The sequence below is a fragment of the Salmo trutta genome, chromosome 40, assembly GCF_901001165.1.
Source record: "Salmo trutta chromosome 40, fSalTru1.1, whole genome shotgun sequence".
Classification (NCBI taxonomy): domain Eukaryota; kingdom Metazoa; phylum Chordata; class Actinopteri; order Salmoniformes; family Salmonidae; genus Salmo; species Salmo trutta.
This window is the reverse complement of record NC_042996.1, coordinates 5838359-5859113: the sequence shown is the minus strand read 5'-3', so window position 1 is coordinate 5859113 and position 20755 is coordinate 5838359. Positions and strand designations below refer to the sequence as shown.

Sequence of the window (20755 nt, the reverse complement as noted above, 5' to 3'; positions counted from 1 at the left end):
GCCAGAGACTCTCAGAATAGTATTCACACGAAACAGTACAAACCGTACAGCCCACAACGCAGCCCAGCCCACAACGCAGCCCAGCCCACAACGCAGCCCAGCCCACAACGCAGCCCAGCTCACCCTAGCCTCCCCTCCCACTGTCAGATGAAGGAAGGAAGTTCAGGGGAATAAGGTCATGACTGCATTTGTGAAGAAGCATGATTCCAGTTAATTAGAGGTATTGCGAGGATGATTAGGGAGAGAAGGAGGGAGGGAGTGAAAGAGGGAAGACTGGGGAAAGATGAGAGAACAAAGGGAGGATGGATGGGGAGTGGTCTCTGTAGAAGGCAGAATAAATGGACTAAGATAGGGGGGATCACCAGGAAGGTCATATAATCTTGCTCGTCCCTCCTCCTCTCTCTCGCTCTCTGAAGGCCCATCAGAGGAAGCTAATCTCTTTCACTACTGGGTAATTACAGCAGAAAACCTCTTGCTCAACAGAAACAGGGGCTCTGGTTTTATCAAGGACCGATTCTTGATTTACTTCTTCATAATTAGGCCGCTCCAATTATCAGTGTGTTGGTTTTTTCCTCTATCACAGCCTACTGGCTGGGTGTGCTGAGGCTGGGTGTGCTGAGGCTGGGTGTGCTGAGGCTGGGTGTGCTGAGGCTGGGTGTGCTGAGGCTGGGTGTGCTGAGGCTGGGTGTGCTGAGGCTGGGGGGCTCCCATTGAGGAGTCAAACATTGACAAGAGCCAGAATTGCATGTCAACAACAACTAAGGAGGACAACGAAACCCACTGGGCTGCATAGCAACAAAAAAAGAGCTTGGGTATTTTGAACTGATTGTTCTTTTCTCCCCGTCTCTCTTCATTTCAGAACACGTTCATTTTTGTGTTTGTGTGAGTGTTCTTGTGATTGTGATTGTCCCTAGAGGTGCACCACCACCCTCCGGTGCCCTTACCGACCTCATTCTCTGGGAACTCGGAAAACTAGGCCTGAATAGATTTTTTTTTTGCTCCGTTCCACTTTGAGCGGAATTGTTACTGTACAAAAAGCACCGTCCCCTCTCGCTCTCCCAGCATGTGAATAGTGGGAGTGTAACACATAAACAAATGCAATAGCACTTATTCGGCAGCAGAAAACAGGCAGTGTTTCAGCAGACCTTGTTTACAGTGATGCTTCGTAAGCAGGAATCAGATTCCTCCACCATCCAGAGAGAAGTCCTGGTACACAAGAATGCTTTCACAAAACAAACAAGAGAAGGCATTAAAATGGGCCGGGGCTTAGGAATAAAAGTAGTGCTTTGATAAAACAACGTAACACTAATTATTAGCTGGGTGGTTTGAGCCCTGAATGCTGATTGGCTGACAGACGTGGTATATCAGACCGTATACCACATATAAACATTTATTTTTACTGCTATAATTCCATTAGTAAACCGTTTATAATAGCAATAAGGCACCTCGGGGGTATGTGGTATATGGCCAACCAATATAATGCACTCCGCGTTGCGTCGTGCTTCAGAACAGCTCTTAGCCGTGGTTTATTGGCCCTATACCACACCCCCTTGTGCCTTATTGCTTAAGTACAAACGTGCTCCATCTATTCTCAGACAGTGGTTAAGTCATGTTAGGGGTTTGGGGTGAAAATTAACGGTTCATTTGTCAAGGCAAGAAGCTAAAGAGATAGCTCTGACCACCACGGCACCCGCCACGTCTATCTGCAGTGCATTACGTCTCAAAATGATGCAACCGCTCATCCAGATAGATGTGGCAGAACAGAATTAGGCATGTGGTGTGACCAGGCCTTGACCTTCCTATCTAAATGGGACACGGTTGAGCAGTCTTGCACGAGTCTTGCATAACGGAGGCAGACATCAATTTAAGAGATGCTGATCTCCGAGCCCAAATATGCTGATGGCCATAAAGATGCAAACAGAAGCGGACAACTTTGTGAGAGCTTTCATTTCAACCGTAACGACCTGCTCCCATTGGCGTCGTCGCGCAAAGAAAACCTCATATCGACGGAAGTCACTTGAGCTAAGCAGTTTAGTTTTAGGAACAAGTGCAAAAGCAGCAACACCCCCCCCCACCCCCCTCATGCCCCGGTCCCTGCTCCCCCAGCAGTGGAAACTTTAATGAGGGGAAGATTTCTCCGGACCCCTCAGAGTGCACTTCATTAGGCCAAGCCCCCTTCCTTGTCGGGGGATACGCCTGACACAGCAACAACAATTTCTCCCATATCCACAGCCAGGGGGGCCAATAAAAAGAGAGAGAGGGGGAAGAAGAGGAAGACGAGAGAGGAGGATGGTACACCTAGCGAAGGACGGCTCGGCTGCACTTCAGAAGAAAAAAAAAAGCAGAGCGCTCAGCTTTTTCTCCGCCAGGTCCCGAAGGGTTAATTATATCCACAACCCCTCCGCCTCTCGTCTGACCCCCATGATGTACACAGCACACAAACATCTGCCCCACCCCCATACACATATATACACGTACACACACAGAGGTGGCTGGGGGGACGGGACGGGGGGGACGCCGTTGTCTTTCGGCTCAATGCCACTCAGGGAAACCCACTTCAAACACAATCACTGTTAGTTGTGGCCCTCAACAGCCCTTTAAGGCCACAACTGACGGTTAGGCCAAGTAGAGAAAGAGAGAATCTCACTGTTGCCCTCTTAAGCTCTGCTCTCAATCAGGTCAGGTCTGAAACAGGAAGCCAATCTGGCCTGTACTCCTGGACAGACGATAGAGAGGGACAGACTGGTAGGGAGGCCAAAAAGAGCTCTCTCCTCAGCGAACGACGTGCATCCATGGCACATCGTGGGAGATTAGATTTACTTTGTACTCCGGCCCCAGGTTCACTCCCTATCCCCACCACTCAGATGGATGTTTCTCATATAGTGCTGCTGGAGCCGTGATGGATTCAGAGGAAGGACAGGGAACACAGTCCCTGCTTGGCTCCAGCAGTAGATCATTCCAATGATAGGTGAAAAGCGGATGCGGCAGCTTCCCAAAGCGTTGGGCATAGCAGGGAGAGATAGAGAGAGTGGTAGCGGGGATAGAGGATGGGCGAGACAGCTGGCCCAGGACTGAATTCATCTGGCATAATGAAAATGGAGGGAGAGATTGGGATCACTAAGAGAGAGGGCCTCCATCCATCAAAGGCCTGCGATAGGAAGGGAAAGGAGGCGTCAATGATAACGGGGGAATATGTGGCGATTCTCCTCCCCAAAGATGTAGCATCAGTCTCACCACTCTCATCATTGGCTGGGCTTTCTCCATGTCACAGATGAGATTGATGCATTTGGAGGAATTGATATAGTATGATGACAGGGTGACAACAGATTTCTTACACAAGGACAGGGTCTCTAAGCAGATATTATGAAAAGCCTTTTAAACTGTGTTGCTAAACATAGCGTTCATGCTAACTAGCTGTTTTAAGTTAAGACAGGAACTGAGTGATGTCAACTAGTACTGGTCATGGTGCCCAAGTCCACTAGACTTTGTGATACCAACTAGTCCTGGAGTCCATGTCTTCTAGCTAACTAGCCTAACTTTTCCACAAATACTAACCCTATTCCAAATTAATTCACCATCTCTTACCTCTTCAAAGTTTTGTTGTTGCCTAAATTATTCCCACATGGACCAGATATGCATAAATAAATGTTTTAAATATAGAGACCAAACGGACCCAAGGACTGCTAGACTCAAACAAACCCGAGGACAACTAGACCCATTCAGTATAGACCTGGTTGGATCCAGACCCGATCCAATCCAAGTGAGGGAAGCAGCAGAAAAGTCATTTTTTTAAGCTACTTTAATAACCGGAGCTGATAAAGCACGAGAGAGAGAGAGATGTACTGCTGTAGCAGATGGGGGAGGGACTGTACTGTGAGCGAGTGACACAGGGAGCAGAGAGGATGGAGAGACAAGAGTCAGTAACCAAGCCATAGTAGACTAATAGTTGCCATAGCTAGGTTATTTATCATCAAATATGATTACATAGTACCTGTCTTGAATACATCAAAACGGGAGAAGCTAGTTAAGCTAGTTAATTTTAGCTAGCTAGGCTAACTGAAGGTGCAGTGAATGAGCATTCTAATCCTACTGTTACAAATAACAACAACACCCTGCAGAATATTAAGTGGTAGCCTACCTGTTGGCTCTTCGTCGTGCTAACCTATCCTATCCTTCCCCTTTAACTTTTAATTCTGTCATATCAGATCATACCCAGACCCATGACAATCATATCAGATCATACCCAGACCCATGACAATCATATCAGATCATACCCAGACCCCTGACAATCATATCAGATCATACCCAGACCCCTGACAATCATATCAGATCATACCCAGACCCATGACAATCATATCAGATCATACCCAGACCCCTGACAATCATATCAGATCCTACCCAGACCCCTGACAATCATATCAGCTCATACCCAGACCCATGACAATCATATCAGATCATACCCAGACCCATGACAATCATATCAGCTCATACCCAGACCCCTGACAATCATATCAGATCCTACCCAGACCCCTGACAATCATATCAGCTCATACCCAGACCCCTGACAATCATATCAGATCCTACCCAGACCCCTGACAATCATATCAGATCATACCCAGACCCATGACAATCATATCAGCTCATACCCAGACCCCTGACAATCATATCAGATCATACCCAGACCCCTGACAATCATATCAGATCATACCCAGACCCATGACAATCATATCAGCTCATACCCAGACCCATGACAATCATATCAGATCATACCCAGACCCCTGACAATCATATCAGATCATACCCAGACCCCTGACAATCATATCAGATCATACCCAGACCCCTGACAATCATATCAGATCATACCCAGACCCCTGACAATCATATCAGATCATACCCAGACCCCTGACAATCATATCAGATCATACCCAGATCCCTGACAATCATATCAGATCATACCCAGACCCCTGACAATCATATCAGATCATACCCAGACCCCTGACAATCATATCAGATCATACCCAGACCCCTGACAATCATTTCAGATCATACCCAGACCCCTGACAATCATATCAGATCATACCCAGACCCCTGACAATCATATCAGATCATACCCAGACCCCTGACAATCATATCAGATCATACCCAGACCCCTGACAATCATATCAGATCATACCCAGACCCATGACAATCATATCAGCTCATACCCAGACCCCTGACAATCATATCAGATCATACCCAGACCCCTGACAATCATATCAGATCATACCCAGACCCATGACAATCATATCAGCTCATACCCAGACCCATGACAATCATATCAGACCATACCCAGACCCCTGACAATCATATCAGATCATACCCAGACCCCTGACAATCATATCAGATCATACCCAGACCCCTGACAATCATATCAGATCATAGCCAGACCCCTGACAATCATATCAGATCATAGCCAGACCCCTGACAATCATTTCAGATCATACCCAGACCCCTGACAATCATATCAGATCATACCCAGACCCCTGACAATCATATCAGATCATACCCAGACCCCTGACAATCATATCAGATCATAGCCAGACCCATGACAATCATATCAGATCATAGCCAGACCCAGGTATTCAGGTACAGGTGGATCCGTGAAGACCTCTAGTTAGGACGAGCCCTAAAGCCCATGCAAACTAAGCCTGATGCTAATGGTTAAGTGCTAACAAACAAAAGCACCCTCAGGGCTTACAAAGATTGTTAACCCCAAAACACTAACAAACAAAAGCACCCTCAGGGCTTACAAAGATTGTTAACCCCAAAACACTAACAAACAAAAGCACCCTCAGGGCTTACAAAGATTGTTAACCCCAAAACACTAACAAACAAAAGCACCCTCAGGGCTAACAAAGATTGTTAACCCCAAAACACTAACAAACAAAAGCACCCTCAGGGCTTACAAAGATTGTTAACCCCAAAACACTAACAAACAAAAGCACCCTCAGGGCTAACAAAGATTGTTAACCCCAAAACGCTAGAATTAAAAACATGAGTTGGCGCACACCCAGAAAAATGATTTTGTGTGGAGGTGCTGACTAACGAAGAATAAACTATAAACTATAATAAAGAGAATCACACACCATATATAACCCCAAAACGCTAACTAACAAAAACACGGGGCAAACTGAGCACTTACCTTGTCTTTCCTGAGACGAGAGGCCTCCTCTCCGGATACCAGGGTCTTGTAGTAGGAGCTACGCTCGGCCGTGAAGTGGACCTTCGATAGGGCGTTCTCTACCAGCGCCACCGACAGGTTGACCCCCTCGATGTGAAGCCAGCCGATGAAGTTACCAGCCTTGTCCATACTCTCTACTTCCACCTCCACCTGCCAGAGAGAAGAGAGAGGAGACAGAAGAGGAGGGAGAAATGAGACCGGGTTAATGTACTGTATCGGGATTAGGTTTGAGATTCCATTAGAGAAAGCGAGGAGGGTGCTCTGAAGGAGACTCTCTCCTGTCCTTAAATAGACAGATCATTGGAGGTCCCTGAGCTCGCTATCGATCTGAAAGCCTTGAGCTCGCACGCACACAGCTGATGTGGCAGCTCTCTCACTGTCAGTTGGCCTTCGCGCTGGTTTGGTCCCCGCCGCCGCGCTCATTTTTCATGCACAATTACACCCAGCGGAGACACAGTGGGTTAGACCTCCAAGACGACTCAGGACCCCCAGACTGATCCCATTGGTCTCTGGGCCGTGGAGGCCTGTTTACAGCGACACCATATGAAAGGACCGGAAAAGTACTGGAATATATAGGTAATGAAAATCAAATAAGCGTTTCAAAAAGTTAGGAAAATAAAAGTCCGAAAGTGACTTTGAGCTGGAAAACTAATAGATCATGATTGTTTTTTTGGGGGACAGCTGAGGAACATTTCATAGTTCTAGAACAAAACAGATCCCTAATTAGCTGGAGCAGATCCATAATTGAATAGTATAATAGTAAACTTGACCATGTTTTCCCTCTTGACTTCAGCTGACGCCAACAACAACCTTAAAAGGCCTTTAAATGATTTTCTAATTCAGTATCGAGTCCAAACTTCATCTACCAGTCTTTGGTTAAGACTCCAATACCGTCATAGAGTGCGGTTCCCACACATTTTCAAAATCTTTCGCAATTAGTGCGAGCCAAATTGCATTCCCTGTGGTGCTAACCCTGCTGCTGACAAAGTGCCGGGTATTTAACAACATTAGCCCTTTGGAGACAATAACCAAAATCTGCCTATTCAGGTGAATTATCTATTCATTACGTTTTGTTTCATAAAGCGTGGGAGGAGAGAAAGACAAATCAATATGGCGTTGTTTTTTCCCTCCGACGGCAGAGTGGGAGAGAGAGAGACAGAAGAGAGGCCAGGTGTGGCGAAGACATACTGGAGAAAGTCAAACGATTAAGACTCTGGCTGCTTAGCCTCTTAGGGCCCCGTGGGACATTTGACGCAAATGACTTTGCCGAGCTCCTCTGTGCATTGTATCCACAGTCAAAGTAAAAAGCTTTTTAATGAGAGCATAATCTGCACTTTGATTAAACACAATAATGACAACACGCTGCGGTGGAAACAGGGACAAACATAGGCTGTGTTTCCTGCTGTCTCCCCCAGCTCCTAGCTGGGTCTTTGAGGGGGTTGAGAGAAGGCGAGGGGGTCATGTTAAGTAATGCTGCCTCGTGGGGGGTTTCTGACGCTTTCTGACCTGTCTAGGCAAGTTTGGTTAAATGGGGTTGGATGTTATGTGTAAATGCATAAGTCTTGTTGAAGCGTTTGACTACTGGATCCCTCCCCACACTACTGCTACAGTACACTACCACGTGGCTGTCTTCCTGGTTCAGTATCCACACACACTGACTCAAGGTGTGTTTGTGTGTCAATGTTTCGTCCTCAACATGGTGTTAAGAGGACAGATAGACAAGGATTGACAAAAGATGACAAGTTCCTCATCTCTTCCCTCCCTCTCCCCTCCTTCCTACCTCTCCCTCCCCCCTCTTTCTCCCCCTCCCCAATTTCCCTCCCTCTCACCCCCTCTCTTTCTCCCCTCTCACCCCCCCTCTTCCTCCCCATTCCCACCTCTCTCTAACTGGCCTGCCAGTTACACAACCAGGCTATTACAGACACACTGCACCTCCGAGCACTTAAATGTCAACCAGGGAAGTGAGGGGGGTGAGTGGAGGGAAGGGAAAGGTCTGTAGTGAGCTGGAGCTAGCAGGGAGCAGGCAGCGCTCTCTCCTCAGACAGGCTGATGCTCATTATACTCTCCACCCCTCACTGGGTCTTCACAAACCACACGCCCAAAAACTGTCAGCACCCCAACGCTCGATGTCAGACGAAATATAAGGGGGGAAATGAGTGGATGGAGGGAAGAAACGGAGAGAAGGAGAAACGGAGAGAGGGAGAAATGAAGAGAAGGAGAAATGGAGAGAAGGAGAAATGGAGAGAAGGAGAAATGGAGAGAAGGAGAAATGGAGCAATGTGGGGAAAAAGAAGTAGAGCAGTGGGATGTTGCGTACTAATCAGAGCAAATGGGAGTGTGTGTGTTATCCATCAGGAGCATCCTATTCACTATGGGGCGCCAAAGAAAATCACTTGCTTAATTTGAGCAATTGAGTAGGTATTCAATTTCAATGTGTCAAACTGGACCGATAACAGGACCTGTTAGATTATCATTCAGCAGCACTATTCACTACCACTAACAGAGTAAAGAGGTACAGCACATACAGCCCGATACGGGATGGAATTATGCTTTATGGGGACAAATATATTAGTCTCACACACACAATCGCTCCACACACTTGGTAGAACACAAGAGGGATATTGATGCCAGTTGTATTGATGGCGTGGGTAAAGTCGGCCACTCCTCGGCGACAGCTTATTGTGTCTGTATTTACAATCTCAAAAAGCTTTTCTAATCATTCGCTGCACATTTCAATCTGACGGGCTGAAAGACATGCTGCTTGTTGAGATGTCTTTTCTCTCCACCACGACTGGGACTGACTTGGGGACGTTGTAAACCTCTCTGGTGGCCACTTAGCGCTGCTGGGGGAACAAACGTCTTGTTGAGCGTTAAAAGCAACGAGATAAAAACCTGATAACAAGTAGATCCATTACCTGTTCATGACAACCTGAGTGTACATACGTCAGAGACAGACACGGGACTCAGAGAGAGACAGACACGGGACTCAGAGAGAGACAGACACGGGACTCAGAGAGAGACAGACACGGGACTCAGAGAGAGACAGACACGGGACTCAGAGAGAGACATACACGGGACTCAGAGAGAGACAGACACGGGACTCAGAGAGAGAGAGACACGGGACTCAGAGAGAGAGACAGTGGGGAGAAAGAGAGAGAGAGAGAGAGAGAGAGTGGGGAGAAAGAGAGAGAGACACAGTGGGGAGAGAAAGAGAGACAGTGGGGGAGAGAAAGAGAGACAGTGGGGAGAAAGAGAGAGAGAGACCGTGGGGAGAAAGAGAGAGACCGTGGGGAGAAAGAGAGAGAAAGAGACAGTGGGGAGAAAGAGAGAGAGAGAGACCGTGGGGAGAAAGAGAGAGAGAGACAGTGGTGAGAAAGAGAGAGAGAGACAGTGGGAGAAAGAGAGAGAGACCGTGGGGAGAAAGAGAGAGAAAGAGACAGTGGGGAGAAAGAGAGAGAGAGACCGTGGGGAGAAAGAGAGAGAGACAGTGGGGAGAAAGAGAGAGAGAGAGTGGGGAGAAAGAGAGAGAGAGACAGTGGGGAGAAAGAGAGAGAAGACAGTGGGGAAGAAAGAGAAGAGAGACAGGTGGGGAGAAAGAGAGAGCGAGAAGTGGGGAGAAAGAGAGAGAGACAGTGGGGAGAAGAGAGAGAGAGACAGTGGGAGAAAGAGAGAGAGAGACAGTGGGGAGAAAGAGAGAGAGAGACAGTGGGGAGAGAGAGAGAGACAGTGGGGAGAAAGAGAGAGAGAGACAGTGGGGAGAAAGAGAGAGAGAGACGTGGGGAGAAAGAGAGAGAGAGACAGTGGGGAGAAAGAGAGAGAAGACAGTGGGAGAAAGAGAGAGAGACAGTGGGGAGAAAAGAGAGAGAGACAGTGGGGAGAAAGAGAGAGAGAGACAGTGGGGAGAAAGAGAGAGAGACAGTGGGGAGAAAGAGAGAGAGAGACAGTGGGGAGAAAGAGAGAGAGACAGTGGGGAGAAAGAGAGAGAGACAGTGGGGAGAAAGAGAGAGAGAGACAGTGGGGAGAAAGAGAGAGAGAGACAGTGGGGAGAAAGAGAGAGAGAGACAGTGGGGAGAAAGAGGAGCGAGACAGTGGGAGAAGAGAGAGAGAGACAGTGGGGAGAAGAGAGAGAGAGACAGTGGGGAGAAAGAGAGAGAGAGACAGTGGGGAGAAAGAGAGAGAGAGACAGTGGGGAGAAAGAGAGAGAGAGACAGTGGGGGAGGAAAGAGAGAGAGAGAGACAGTGGGGAGAAAGAGAGAGAGAGACAGTGGGGAGAAAGAGAGAGAGAGACAGTGGGGAGAAAGAGAGAGAGAGACAGTGGGGAGAAAGAGAGAGAGAGACAGTGGGGAGAAAGAGAGAGCGAGACAGTGGGGAGAAAGAGAGAGAGAGACAGTGGGGAGAAAGAGAGAGAGAGACAGTGGGGAGAAAGAGAGAGCGAGACAGTGGGGAGAAAGAGAGAGCGAGACAGTGGGGAGAAAGAGAGAGAGAGACAGTGGGGAGAAAGAGAGAGCGAGACAGTGGGGAGAAAGAGAGAGCGAGACAGTGGGGAGAAAGAGAGAGAGAGACAGTGGGGAGAAAGAGAGAGCGAGACAGTGGGGAGAAAGAGAGAGCGAGACAGTGGGGAGAAAGAGAGAGCGAGACAGTGGGGAGAAAGAGAGAGAGACAGTGGGAGAAAGAGAGAGAGAGACAGTGGGGAGAAAGAGAGAGCGAGACAGTGGGGAGAAAGAGAGAGAGAGACAGTGGGGAGAAAGAGAGAGCGAGACAGTGGGGAGAAAGAGAGAGCGAGACAGTGGGGAGAAAGAGAGAGAGAGAGACAGTGGGGAGAAAGAGAGAGCGATAGTAAAGAGAGAAGGTGAGAAAGAAAGAGTGAGAGAAAGGGAAAGAGATGAAGGACAAAGAAGGGAAAATGGGGCGTGGTAAGAAAGCTTTGTAGGGGGGACTGAATGGACAAGTACACACACGGGAGTACACACACACAGTTTCCTTCACTGCAGGACTGATGAGTGTGCCTACCTGCTGGACCACATATATAACTATATAACTACAGGAGGCACAATGGAAGGGACATTTGCTCGCCACTTGACAACAGCACAAATACTAAAATAATGGCAGCAGAGCTTTGTGAAGCCTAATGGTCAGAAATGATCCTACTGAGCAACATGAATAATACTGGGCTATACACAGAATCACATTACACACTAATGGACAAGCTGGCGGGCGGCAACACACGTGTGTAAACGCATGTACACACACACCTCATTATCTCCTGCTACAGCTCAATATTTGGTTGTTTTGTCACCTTCTCGCTGGCAAAGACCATGTCTTACCTTTCGCCTGCATACCAACACCATGAAATGGGCTGGCTGTGTACTGAGTGGCTATGGGCTGACTAAAGCATCATGCCTGGCACAGAGTGTTTCTAGGGCCACTCAGGGGCCCCCCAGCAGAGGTGATAATGTGGCCCATTGATTACCGGTGGGCCTTTCACCGCTCGGGGGATACCCCCGCAAAACAGACGCTGCCCAAGCAAGCGTGCACCTGCCTGGGCTTGTTTTCTCTCTCTCTGAGGTAACAGGCTGCATTCACACCCCCGGAGATCTGGAGCTGATCTGAGCTGTGGTGGCTGATTGGCGGCCCACGCAAACCACTTTAGTTTCCCGTCCAAAGTAAATACGCTCACAATGGAGGGCTAGGGGTGGGGAGGGGCGACTGCTTTAGAGCAGAGCCCCGATGGCTCCCAGTGGAGGGCTTGAAGGAGACAAAATGGCTCCAGTCGGAACACAAATGTAGCTCCGGAAATCTCTTAAACGCCGGGATTGTAAACCGGTGTTCAAAACAAAACAAAAAAACAACACAAAACAAGAGAGTGGGTGGGAACTCATTGTTTAAGACTACAAAGACTACAAAAGACCAATCCTTTTTTGGAGTCCATTGAAGTGGAGGGCTTAGAAGGACTTTTAGCTGATCAACTACTACAGACTTTGCGCACTAGTCGCTAATTCACTTGGCTGTTTCAAAGGGTGGGATTAGATGGTTAAGATGTCACCAAAGGGCCACACGTCTCATACAAAAAAGTCCCCCGGGGTTTGAAATTAAACTCTAATGCCTTTTGATAAGCTCTCACGATCATTTGAGAAGTCGAATGAGCTGGGACCTCGATTTAACGTCGTCCCCACCTGGGAATCAGGAGACACAGAGAAACGCTCACTTCCTGGTCTGTCTTCAATCACCAGTGACTGTATCTCCCACACACTTTAAATCTGCTTTTTTACGGCACTGTCCAATTACCAGGCCAGAGTTCTGCTGCGTATAAACGCAGTGCTGCATAAGTCAAAAGAGCTGCCGGTGGTCGTAAAACACAGGAGAGAGAGGATCTGGTGCTGGAGAATGCTTCTCAGGTTGGATTCTGATTGTCACTGCTGTCTGTCTCTGTGTGTGTGTGTGTGTGTGTGTGTGTGTGTGTGTGTGTGTGTGTGTGTGTGTGTGTGTGTTTGTGTGTGTGTGTGTGTTTGTGTGTGTGTGCGTGTCTGTGCGTGTCTGTGTGTGTGTGCGTGCGTGTCTGTGTGTGTGTGCGTGCGTGCATGTCTGTGTGTGTGTGCGCGTGCGTGTCTGTGTGTGCGTGCGTGCCTGTGTGTGCGTGCGTGTGCGTGTCTGTGTGTGCGTGCGTGTCTGTGTGTGCGTGCGTGTCTGTGTGTGTGTGCGTGTCTGTGCGCGTCTGCCTGTGCGTCTGCCTGTGCGTCTGCCTGTGCGTATATATATATATATCTATACATCTCTGTCTGTGTGTGTGTGTGTGTGTACAGTCGTGGCCAAATGTTTTGAGAATGACACAAATAATAATTTTCACAAAGTCTGCTGCCTCAGTTTGTATGATGGCAATTTGCATTTACTCCAGAATGTTATGAAGAGTGATCAGATGAATTGCAATTAATTGCAAAGTCCCACTTTTCAACGCAAATGAACTAAATCCCCAAAAAACATTTCCACTGCATTTCAGCCCTGCCACAAAAGGACCAGCTGACATCATGTCAGTGATTCTCTCGTTAACACAGGTGTGAGTGTTGACGAGGACAGGGCTGGAGATCACTCTGTCATGCTGATTGAGTTCGAATAACATACTGGAAGCTTCAAAAGTAGGGTGGTGCTTGGAATCATTGTTCTTCCTCTGTCATCCACGGTTACCTGCAAGGAACAACGTGCAATCATCATTGCTTTGCACAAAAAGGGCTTCACAGGCAAGGATATTGCTGCCAGTAAGATTGCACCTAAATCAACCATTTATCTGATCATCAAGAATTTCAAGGAGAACAGTTCAATTGTTGTGAAGAAGGCTTCAGGGCGCCCAAGAAAGTCCAGCAAGCGCCAGGACCGTCTCCTAAAGTTGATTCAGCTGCGGGATCGGGGCACCACCAGTACAGAGCTTGCTCAGGAATGGAAGCAGGCAGGTGTGAGTGCATCTGCACGCACAGTGAGGCAAAGACTTTTGGAGGATGGCCTGGTGTCAAGAAGGGCAGCAAAGAAGCCACTTCTCTCCAGGAAAAATATCAGGGACAGACTGATATTCTGCAAAAGGTACAGGGATTGGACTGCTGAGGACTGCGGTAAAGTCATTTTCTCTGATGAATCCCCTTTCCGATTGTTTGGGGCATCTGGAAAACAGCTTGTCCGGAGAAGACACGGTGAGCGCTACCATCAGTCCTGTGTCATGCCAACAGTAAAGCATCCTGAGACCATTCATGTGTGGGGTTGCTTCTCAGCCAAGGGAGTGGGCTCACTCACAATTTTGCCTAAGAACACAGCCATGAATAAAGAACGGTACCAACACATCCTCTGAGAGCAACTTCTCCCAACCATCCAGGAAAAGTTTGGTGACGAACAATGCCTTTTCCAGCATGATGGTGAACCTTGCCATGAGCCAAAAGTGTGGCTCGGGAACAAAACATCGATATTTTGGGTCTATGGCCAGGAAACTCCCCAGACCTTAATCCCATTGAGAACCTGTGGTCAATCCTCAAGAGGCGGGTAGACAAACAAAAAGCCACAAATTCTGACAAACTCCAAACATTGATTATGCAAGAATGGGCTGCCATCAGTCAGGATGTGGTTTGTGGAAATGAATATTTGTGTCATTCTCAAAACTTTTGGCCACGACTGTATATCACTGTCTGTCTGTCCGGGTCTCCGTCTGTCCGTCCGGTTCTCCGTCTGGGTCTGTCCGTCCGGGTCTCCGTCTCCCCGTCCATCCGGGTCTCCGTCTGTCCGTCTATCCGGGTCTCCGTCTGTCTATCCGGGTCTCCGTCTGTCTATCCGGGTCTCCGTCTGTCTATCCGGGTCTCCGTCTGTCTATCCGGGTCTCCGTCTGTCTATCCGGGTCTCCGTCTCCCTATCCGGGTCTCCGTCTCCCTATCCGGGTCTCCGTCTCCCTATCCGGGTCTCCGTCTCCCTATCCGGGTCTCCGTCTCCCTATCCGGGTCTCCGTCTGTCTATCCGGGTCTCCGTCTCCGTCTGTCTATCCGGGTCTCCGTCTCGGTCTGTCTATCCGGGTCTCCGTCTCCGTCTGTCTATCCGGGTCTCCGTCTGTCTATATGGGTCTCTAAAATCCCCCAAAGTCCCCACATGGATAGTACAACAAGGAAAAAGCTCTCTCGTGGGGACATTTCCCACATCCCCACGAGGACAATGGCTATTTTAAGCAACGGGTCTGGGTTTGTAATAGGGTTAGGAGGTAGGAGGTAGGTTTAGGGTTTGGTTTAAGGTTATGGTAAAGGTTATGGAAAATAGGATTCTGAATAGAAATACAATTCAAATCCCCACGAGGATAGAAGAACAAAACAGGTGCTTGTGCCACAGAAAGCAGGTATGACAGAGGTGGGAGGGAGAGGGTAAACATTATCCTTCATCCTCCATAACCCCCTCCCTACATCCTCTGATATCCCTCTTTCACCATTATTCCCCTCTCCATCTGCTTGAGGACAAGAACCTCAGTCTCTCCAACCTACAGCTCTGCTCCCCCACTGGCATTAGACATGCATCACATTGAGCCCTGGAGGTGGTGGTGGTGGTGGTGGGGGGGGGGGGGGTGTATTGGGGGCAGGGTATCAACATGCTCAGAGCAATCTTAAGCACTTAGAGAGCGAGGGATGGAGTAAAAAAGAGGGACGGAGAAAAAGAGGTAGAGAAGTAGGGGGACATAGGAGGAGAGATTGCACTGACTCGTCCATTCAAAACCCTAACTCAAAAACAACGGACAACTTTGATCAAAATCCATATGTCGATTTTGGTTGACAAATAAAATAAATCCATTGGGTGTGGTTCATGTGTTGTGATGGGAGAAGAAAAGCCATCTAGACGCTGATGGGACAGGAGTGCTGAATCAGTGGGGCTTCCAGTCAACCTTGAAAGCACCATTTCATTGGTATCGAACAGCGCCCGTGCAGCCAAAATCCATCGTCTCGCCTTTCACTGAAATATAGATCAGGACTGGGAATTGCCAGCAACCTCACAAAACAACATTATTACGATATTTAGGTGCCGATACAATATGTATTGCAATTCTCACGATTCTTTACTGTATGTATTGTGATTTGATACTGTGATTTTATTACAATTTGTTGTTCCAAACATATTGCTCACCATATGTCTGCTTCAGAGGGACAAGAGAGCCATGAAAAAAACGAGTTTTGATCAGTCATGTAAATAAAGTGCTGAAAACAAATTGGCTCCCTATTAAAAATTGAGGAAAAGCTATGAAGGAAAAATACTGGAGTTTTGGTGAGCAGGTACAGCCAACAAGCGCAAAAATATTGCAATAGTCAAAACGACATATCGGCAAAAATAAGATCTTGATATGTAACTGTATCGATTTTTCCCCCATCACTATTATAGATCCCTTTTAGGTGGAGGTCATATAAATTATACATTTTCCCACTCTGCGTTCGGGACTGGCATTCCGACTGGACACAAATCAATAAACCTCGCAGTCTGGTGCATTTTATAGTGAGGTGGAAATAAATCAAATAAATGTCTGTGATGATAAGCAGGAAACCAAATAAATAAATGAACAACTATTACCTGGAAATAAATACATTATGCAGGACATGTTTCTGTATGACAGCTCATGTGAATGCCATGGCAGCTCTATTATCTAGCACTGCAAGGGGAGGGTGTGTGTGTGTGTCTCTGGTACAGTGTTCTGTTAGCGCTGTTGGTTCGTTTGTTGACAGCACTGCTGCGAGGGTAACGGTGCGTACAGTGCTATCCGAGAGGGGACGACATCTTAATGAGTGTGTGTGTGTGTTTGTCAATCACTGCTTACTAAAGAGAATAAATGAAAATGGAAAGATTCATAGTATTCAGCAAAAAAGAGAAGACCGGGTCACATTAGCTGTGGAGGGTTGCATGTCGAGCTATTGGCTTCGGGAAGTGCTGCCAGTGAATGGAATAGAGCTTGCGCACACACACCTAAGTTAGCCATCACGTAACCTTATAACCACCAAATTACACCTGGAACACCACCAGTAATGAAGGGAATAAATTGCACATAATAACACTGTAATAGCAGGGTAGGCTGGGATGATAATGGCTTCACATTACAGACCAAGGGCCTATTTGTCAAGCACCCTTAGAGCTCCTCTTCAAATCATTAAGGTTGTTTCTTCTACCTAATAATCCTTTCAAAACATAACAACCACGGTCATTAGGTGGCCATTTCCTGGGCAGCATCCCAAATGGCACCCTCTTCCCTTTATAGTGCACTACTTTTGACCTGGGCCCATAGGGCCTAAACAAACACAAAGAGGTGTAACAGACATACAGGCCTATGACACCTTGGTGACGTCCATCACCTTGCCCAACCTACCAGGGGAGCAATCTAAAACGATCCCACATTTTAGACCAGGAAGCATCAAACTCAGTCCATGGAGGGCCTGGTTTTTGTGATTTCCTTTCAATGAAGACCTAGACAACCAGGTGAGGGGAGTTCCTTACTAAGTAGTGACCTTAATTCAATCAATCAAGTACAATGGAGGAGCAAAAACCCGCCGACGCTCAGCCCTCCGTGGAATGAGTTTGACGTGTTAGATTATGGCGGGGCACTTCTGCCGGATCGAAGGCCTCGTGGTCTCAGGGTCAAATCTATAAATATAGATCACCTTAAAAAAGAAATAGGTAGTAACATTCATCGATCCCCTAATGGGATTGATCTGCTTTGGATGATAATGCTGTGGTAATGGGCCTCTTAATTAAAGTGGCTACATGTGGCCTAATGACAAATACTGAGGACGTACAAAACATGCACACTATGAACACAAATAGGCAAATAGGTCAGGGCTTGGCCCAAATAACGAGGAACTAGGGATGTTAACAGTTAACCATTAATCGGTTGGGCACCGAAAATACATTTGCCCGGTCATGCTTATCGGTCTATAGGTTAATTAGCATCATTTCGTGGAATTCAATTGGAGCGTGTGTATTTTAGTTGGGATAGTTAAGCAACAAGGCCAGAGGGGGTGTGGTATATGGCCAATATACCACGGCTAAGGGCTGTTCTTATGCGTAATGCGGAGTGCTTGGATTACAAATCTAAATCTAATTTTATTGGTCATATACACGTGATTAGCAGATGTTATTGTGGGTGTAGCGAAATGCTTGTGCTTCTAGCTCCGACAGTGCAGTAATATCTAACAAATTACACAGCATATACCCAATACACACAAATCTATGTAGGAATGAATTAAGACTATATACATATATGGGCGAGCAATGTCAGAGCGGAACGGACTAAGATACAGTAGAAGTGTAGAATACAGTATATACATATGAGATGAGTAATGGCAGATATGTAAACATTATTCAAGTGACTAGTGTTCCATTCCTTAAAGTGGCCAGTGATTTCTAGTCTATGCCTATAGGCAGCAGCCTCTAATGTGCTAGTGATGATTGTTTAACAGTCTGATGGCCTTATTATAGAAGCTGCTTTTCAGTCTCTCGGTCCCAGCTTTGATGCACCTGTACTGACCTCGCCTTCTGGATGATAGCAGGGTGAACAGGCAGTGGCTCGGGTGGTTGATGTCCTCGATGATCTTTTTGGCCTTCCTGTGACATCGGGTGCTGTAGGTGTCCTGGAGGGTGGGTAGTTTGCCCCCGGTAATGCGTTGGGCAGACCACACCACCCTCTGGAGAGCCTTGCGGTTGTGGGCGGTGCAGTTGCAGTACCAGGCGGTGATACAGCCTGACAGGATGCATTCAATTGTGCATCTGTAAAAGTTAGTGAGGGTTTTAGGTGACAAGCCAAATTTCTTTAGCCTCCTGAGGTTGAAGAGGCTCTGATGCGCCTTCTTCACCACACTGTTTGTGTGGGTGGTCCATTTCAGTTTGTCAGTGATGTGTACACCAAGGAACTTGAAGCTTTCTACCTTCTCCACTGTGTTCCTGTTGATGTAGATAGGGGGGTGAACCCTCTGCTGTTTCCTGAAGTCCACAATCATCTCCTTTGTTTTGTTGACATTAAGTGAGAGGCGGTTTTCCAGGCACCACACTCCCAGAGCCTTCACCTCCTCCCTGTCGGCGATCTCATTATCGTTGGTCATCAAACTTACTACTGTTGTGTCGTCTGCAAACTTGATGATTGAGTTGAGTCATGGGTGAACAGGGATTACAGGAGGGGGCTGAGCACGCACCCTTGTTGGGCCTCAAGTGTTGAGGATCAGCGGAGTGGAGGTGATGTTTCCTACCATCACCACCTGGGGGCGGCACGTCAGGAAGTCCAGGATCCAGTTGCACAGGGCGGGGTTCAGACCCAGGGCCTCAAGCTTAATGATGAGCTTGGAGGGTACTATGGTGTTGAATGCTGAGCAATAGTCAATAAACAGCATTCTTACATTTTATTAAAACAATTATTTTACCTTTTAGGGATAGGGGGCAGCATTGGGAAGTTTGGATGAAAAGCGTGCCCAGAGTAAACTGCCTGTAACTCAGGCCCAGAAGCTAGAATATGCATATAATTAGATTTGGATAGAAAACTCTAAAGTTTCCAAAACTGTTAAAATAATGTCTGTGAGTATAACAGAACTCATATGGCAGGCGAAAACCTGAGAAAAATCCAACCAGGAAGTGGGAATTCTGAGGTTTGTAGTTTTCAAGTGAATGCCTATCGAATATCCAGTGTCAGTGGGGTCAGATTGCACTTCCTAAGGCTTCCACTAGATGTCAACAGTCTTTAGAAGTTGTTTCAGGCTACTATTGTGAAAGGGGAGCGAATAAGAGCAGATGGCTTAGCTGAAAGACTTTAGTTTAGTCATGCGCGTGGCCGTGTGCGCGAGCTCCGTTCCCTTTCCTTTCTAATGAAAACAATATTGTCCGGTTGAAACATTATTGAATATTTATGATAAAAACACCCTAAGGATTGATTAGAAACATCGTTTGACATGTTTCTACGAACGTTTGACATGTTTCAAATGGAACTTTTTGACTTTTCATCTAGACTTTGTGCCCGCGCTTTGTGCATTTGGATTACTGGACTAAACGTGCGAACAAAAAGGAGGTATTTGGACATAAAGATGAACTTTATCGAACAAAACGAACATTTATTGTCTAACATGGAGACCTGGGAAGCCATTAGATGAAGATCATCAAAGGTAAGTGATTAATTTTATTGCTATTTCTGACTTTTGTGACACCTCTCCTTGGTTGGAAAATGGCTGGATGGTTTTTGTGGCTAGGCGCTGACCTAACAATCGCATGGTGTGCTTTAGCTATAAAGCCTTTTTGAAATCGGACACAGCGGCTGGATTAACAAGAAGTGTATCTTTAATCGTATGTATAACACTTGTATCTTATATCATTGTTTATGATGAGTATTTCTGTAATTTGATGTAGCTCTCTGCATTTTCACCGGATGTTTGAGACAATACATTTCTGAACATAACACGCCAATTTCAAATGAGGTTTTTGGACATAAAGATTAACTTTATCGAAAAAAAACAAACATTTATTGTCTAACATGGAGTCCTGGGAGTGCCACCAGATGAAGATCATCAAAGGTTAGTGATTAATTTGAACGCTATTTCTGACTTTTGTGACACCTCTCCTTCTTTGGAAAATGGCTGTATGTTTTTTTGTGGCTAGGCGCTGTCCTAACATAATCGCATGGTGTGCTTTAGCCGTAAAGCCTTTTTGAAATCGGACACTGTGGTTGGATTAACAAGAAGTTTATCTTTAAAATGGTGTATAATACTTGTATGTTTGAGGAATTTTAATTATGAGATTTCTGTTGTTTGAATTTGGCGCTCTGCAATTTCACTGGCTGTAGGCCAGGTGTTCCGCTAGCGGAACCCCCTTCCCAGAAAGGTTAACCTTTATTTAAACTAGGCAAGTCAGTTAAGAACAAATTCTTATTTAAAATGACGGCCTACCCCGGCCAATGCCGGGCCTATTGTGCGCCACCCTATGGGACTCCCAATCACAGCTGGATGTGATACAGCCTGGATACGGACCAGGGACTGTAGTGACACCTCTTGCACTGAGATGCAGTGCCTTAGA

At 46.9% G+C, this 20755-nt stretch overlaps 1 protein-coding gene across 1 annotated transcript in view; it reads right to left on the bottom strand.

The window, feature by feature from the left end:
* LOC115180120 (staphylococcal nuclease domain-containing protein 1) overlaps positions 1-20755 on the bottom strand; it is a 317205-nt gene that overhangs the window by 107569 nt on the left and 188881 nt on the right. The window contains exon 17 of the mRNA XM_029742020.1: positions 6182-6370. Coding sequence (XP_029597880.1) covers positions 6182-6370 — 189 coding nt within the window. The remainder of the gene's footprint in view (positions 1-6181; positions 6371-20755) is intronic.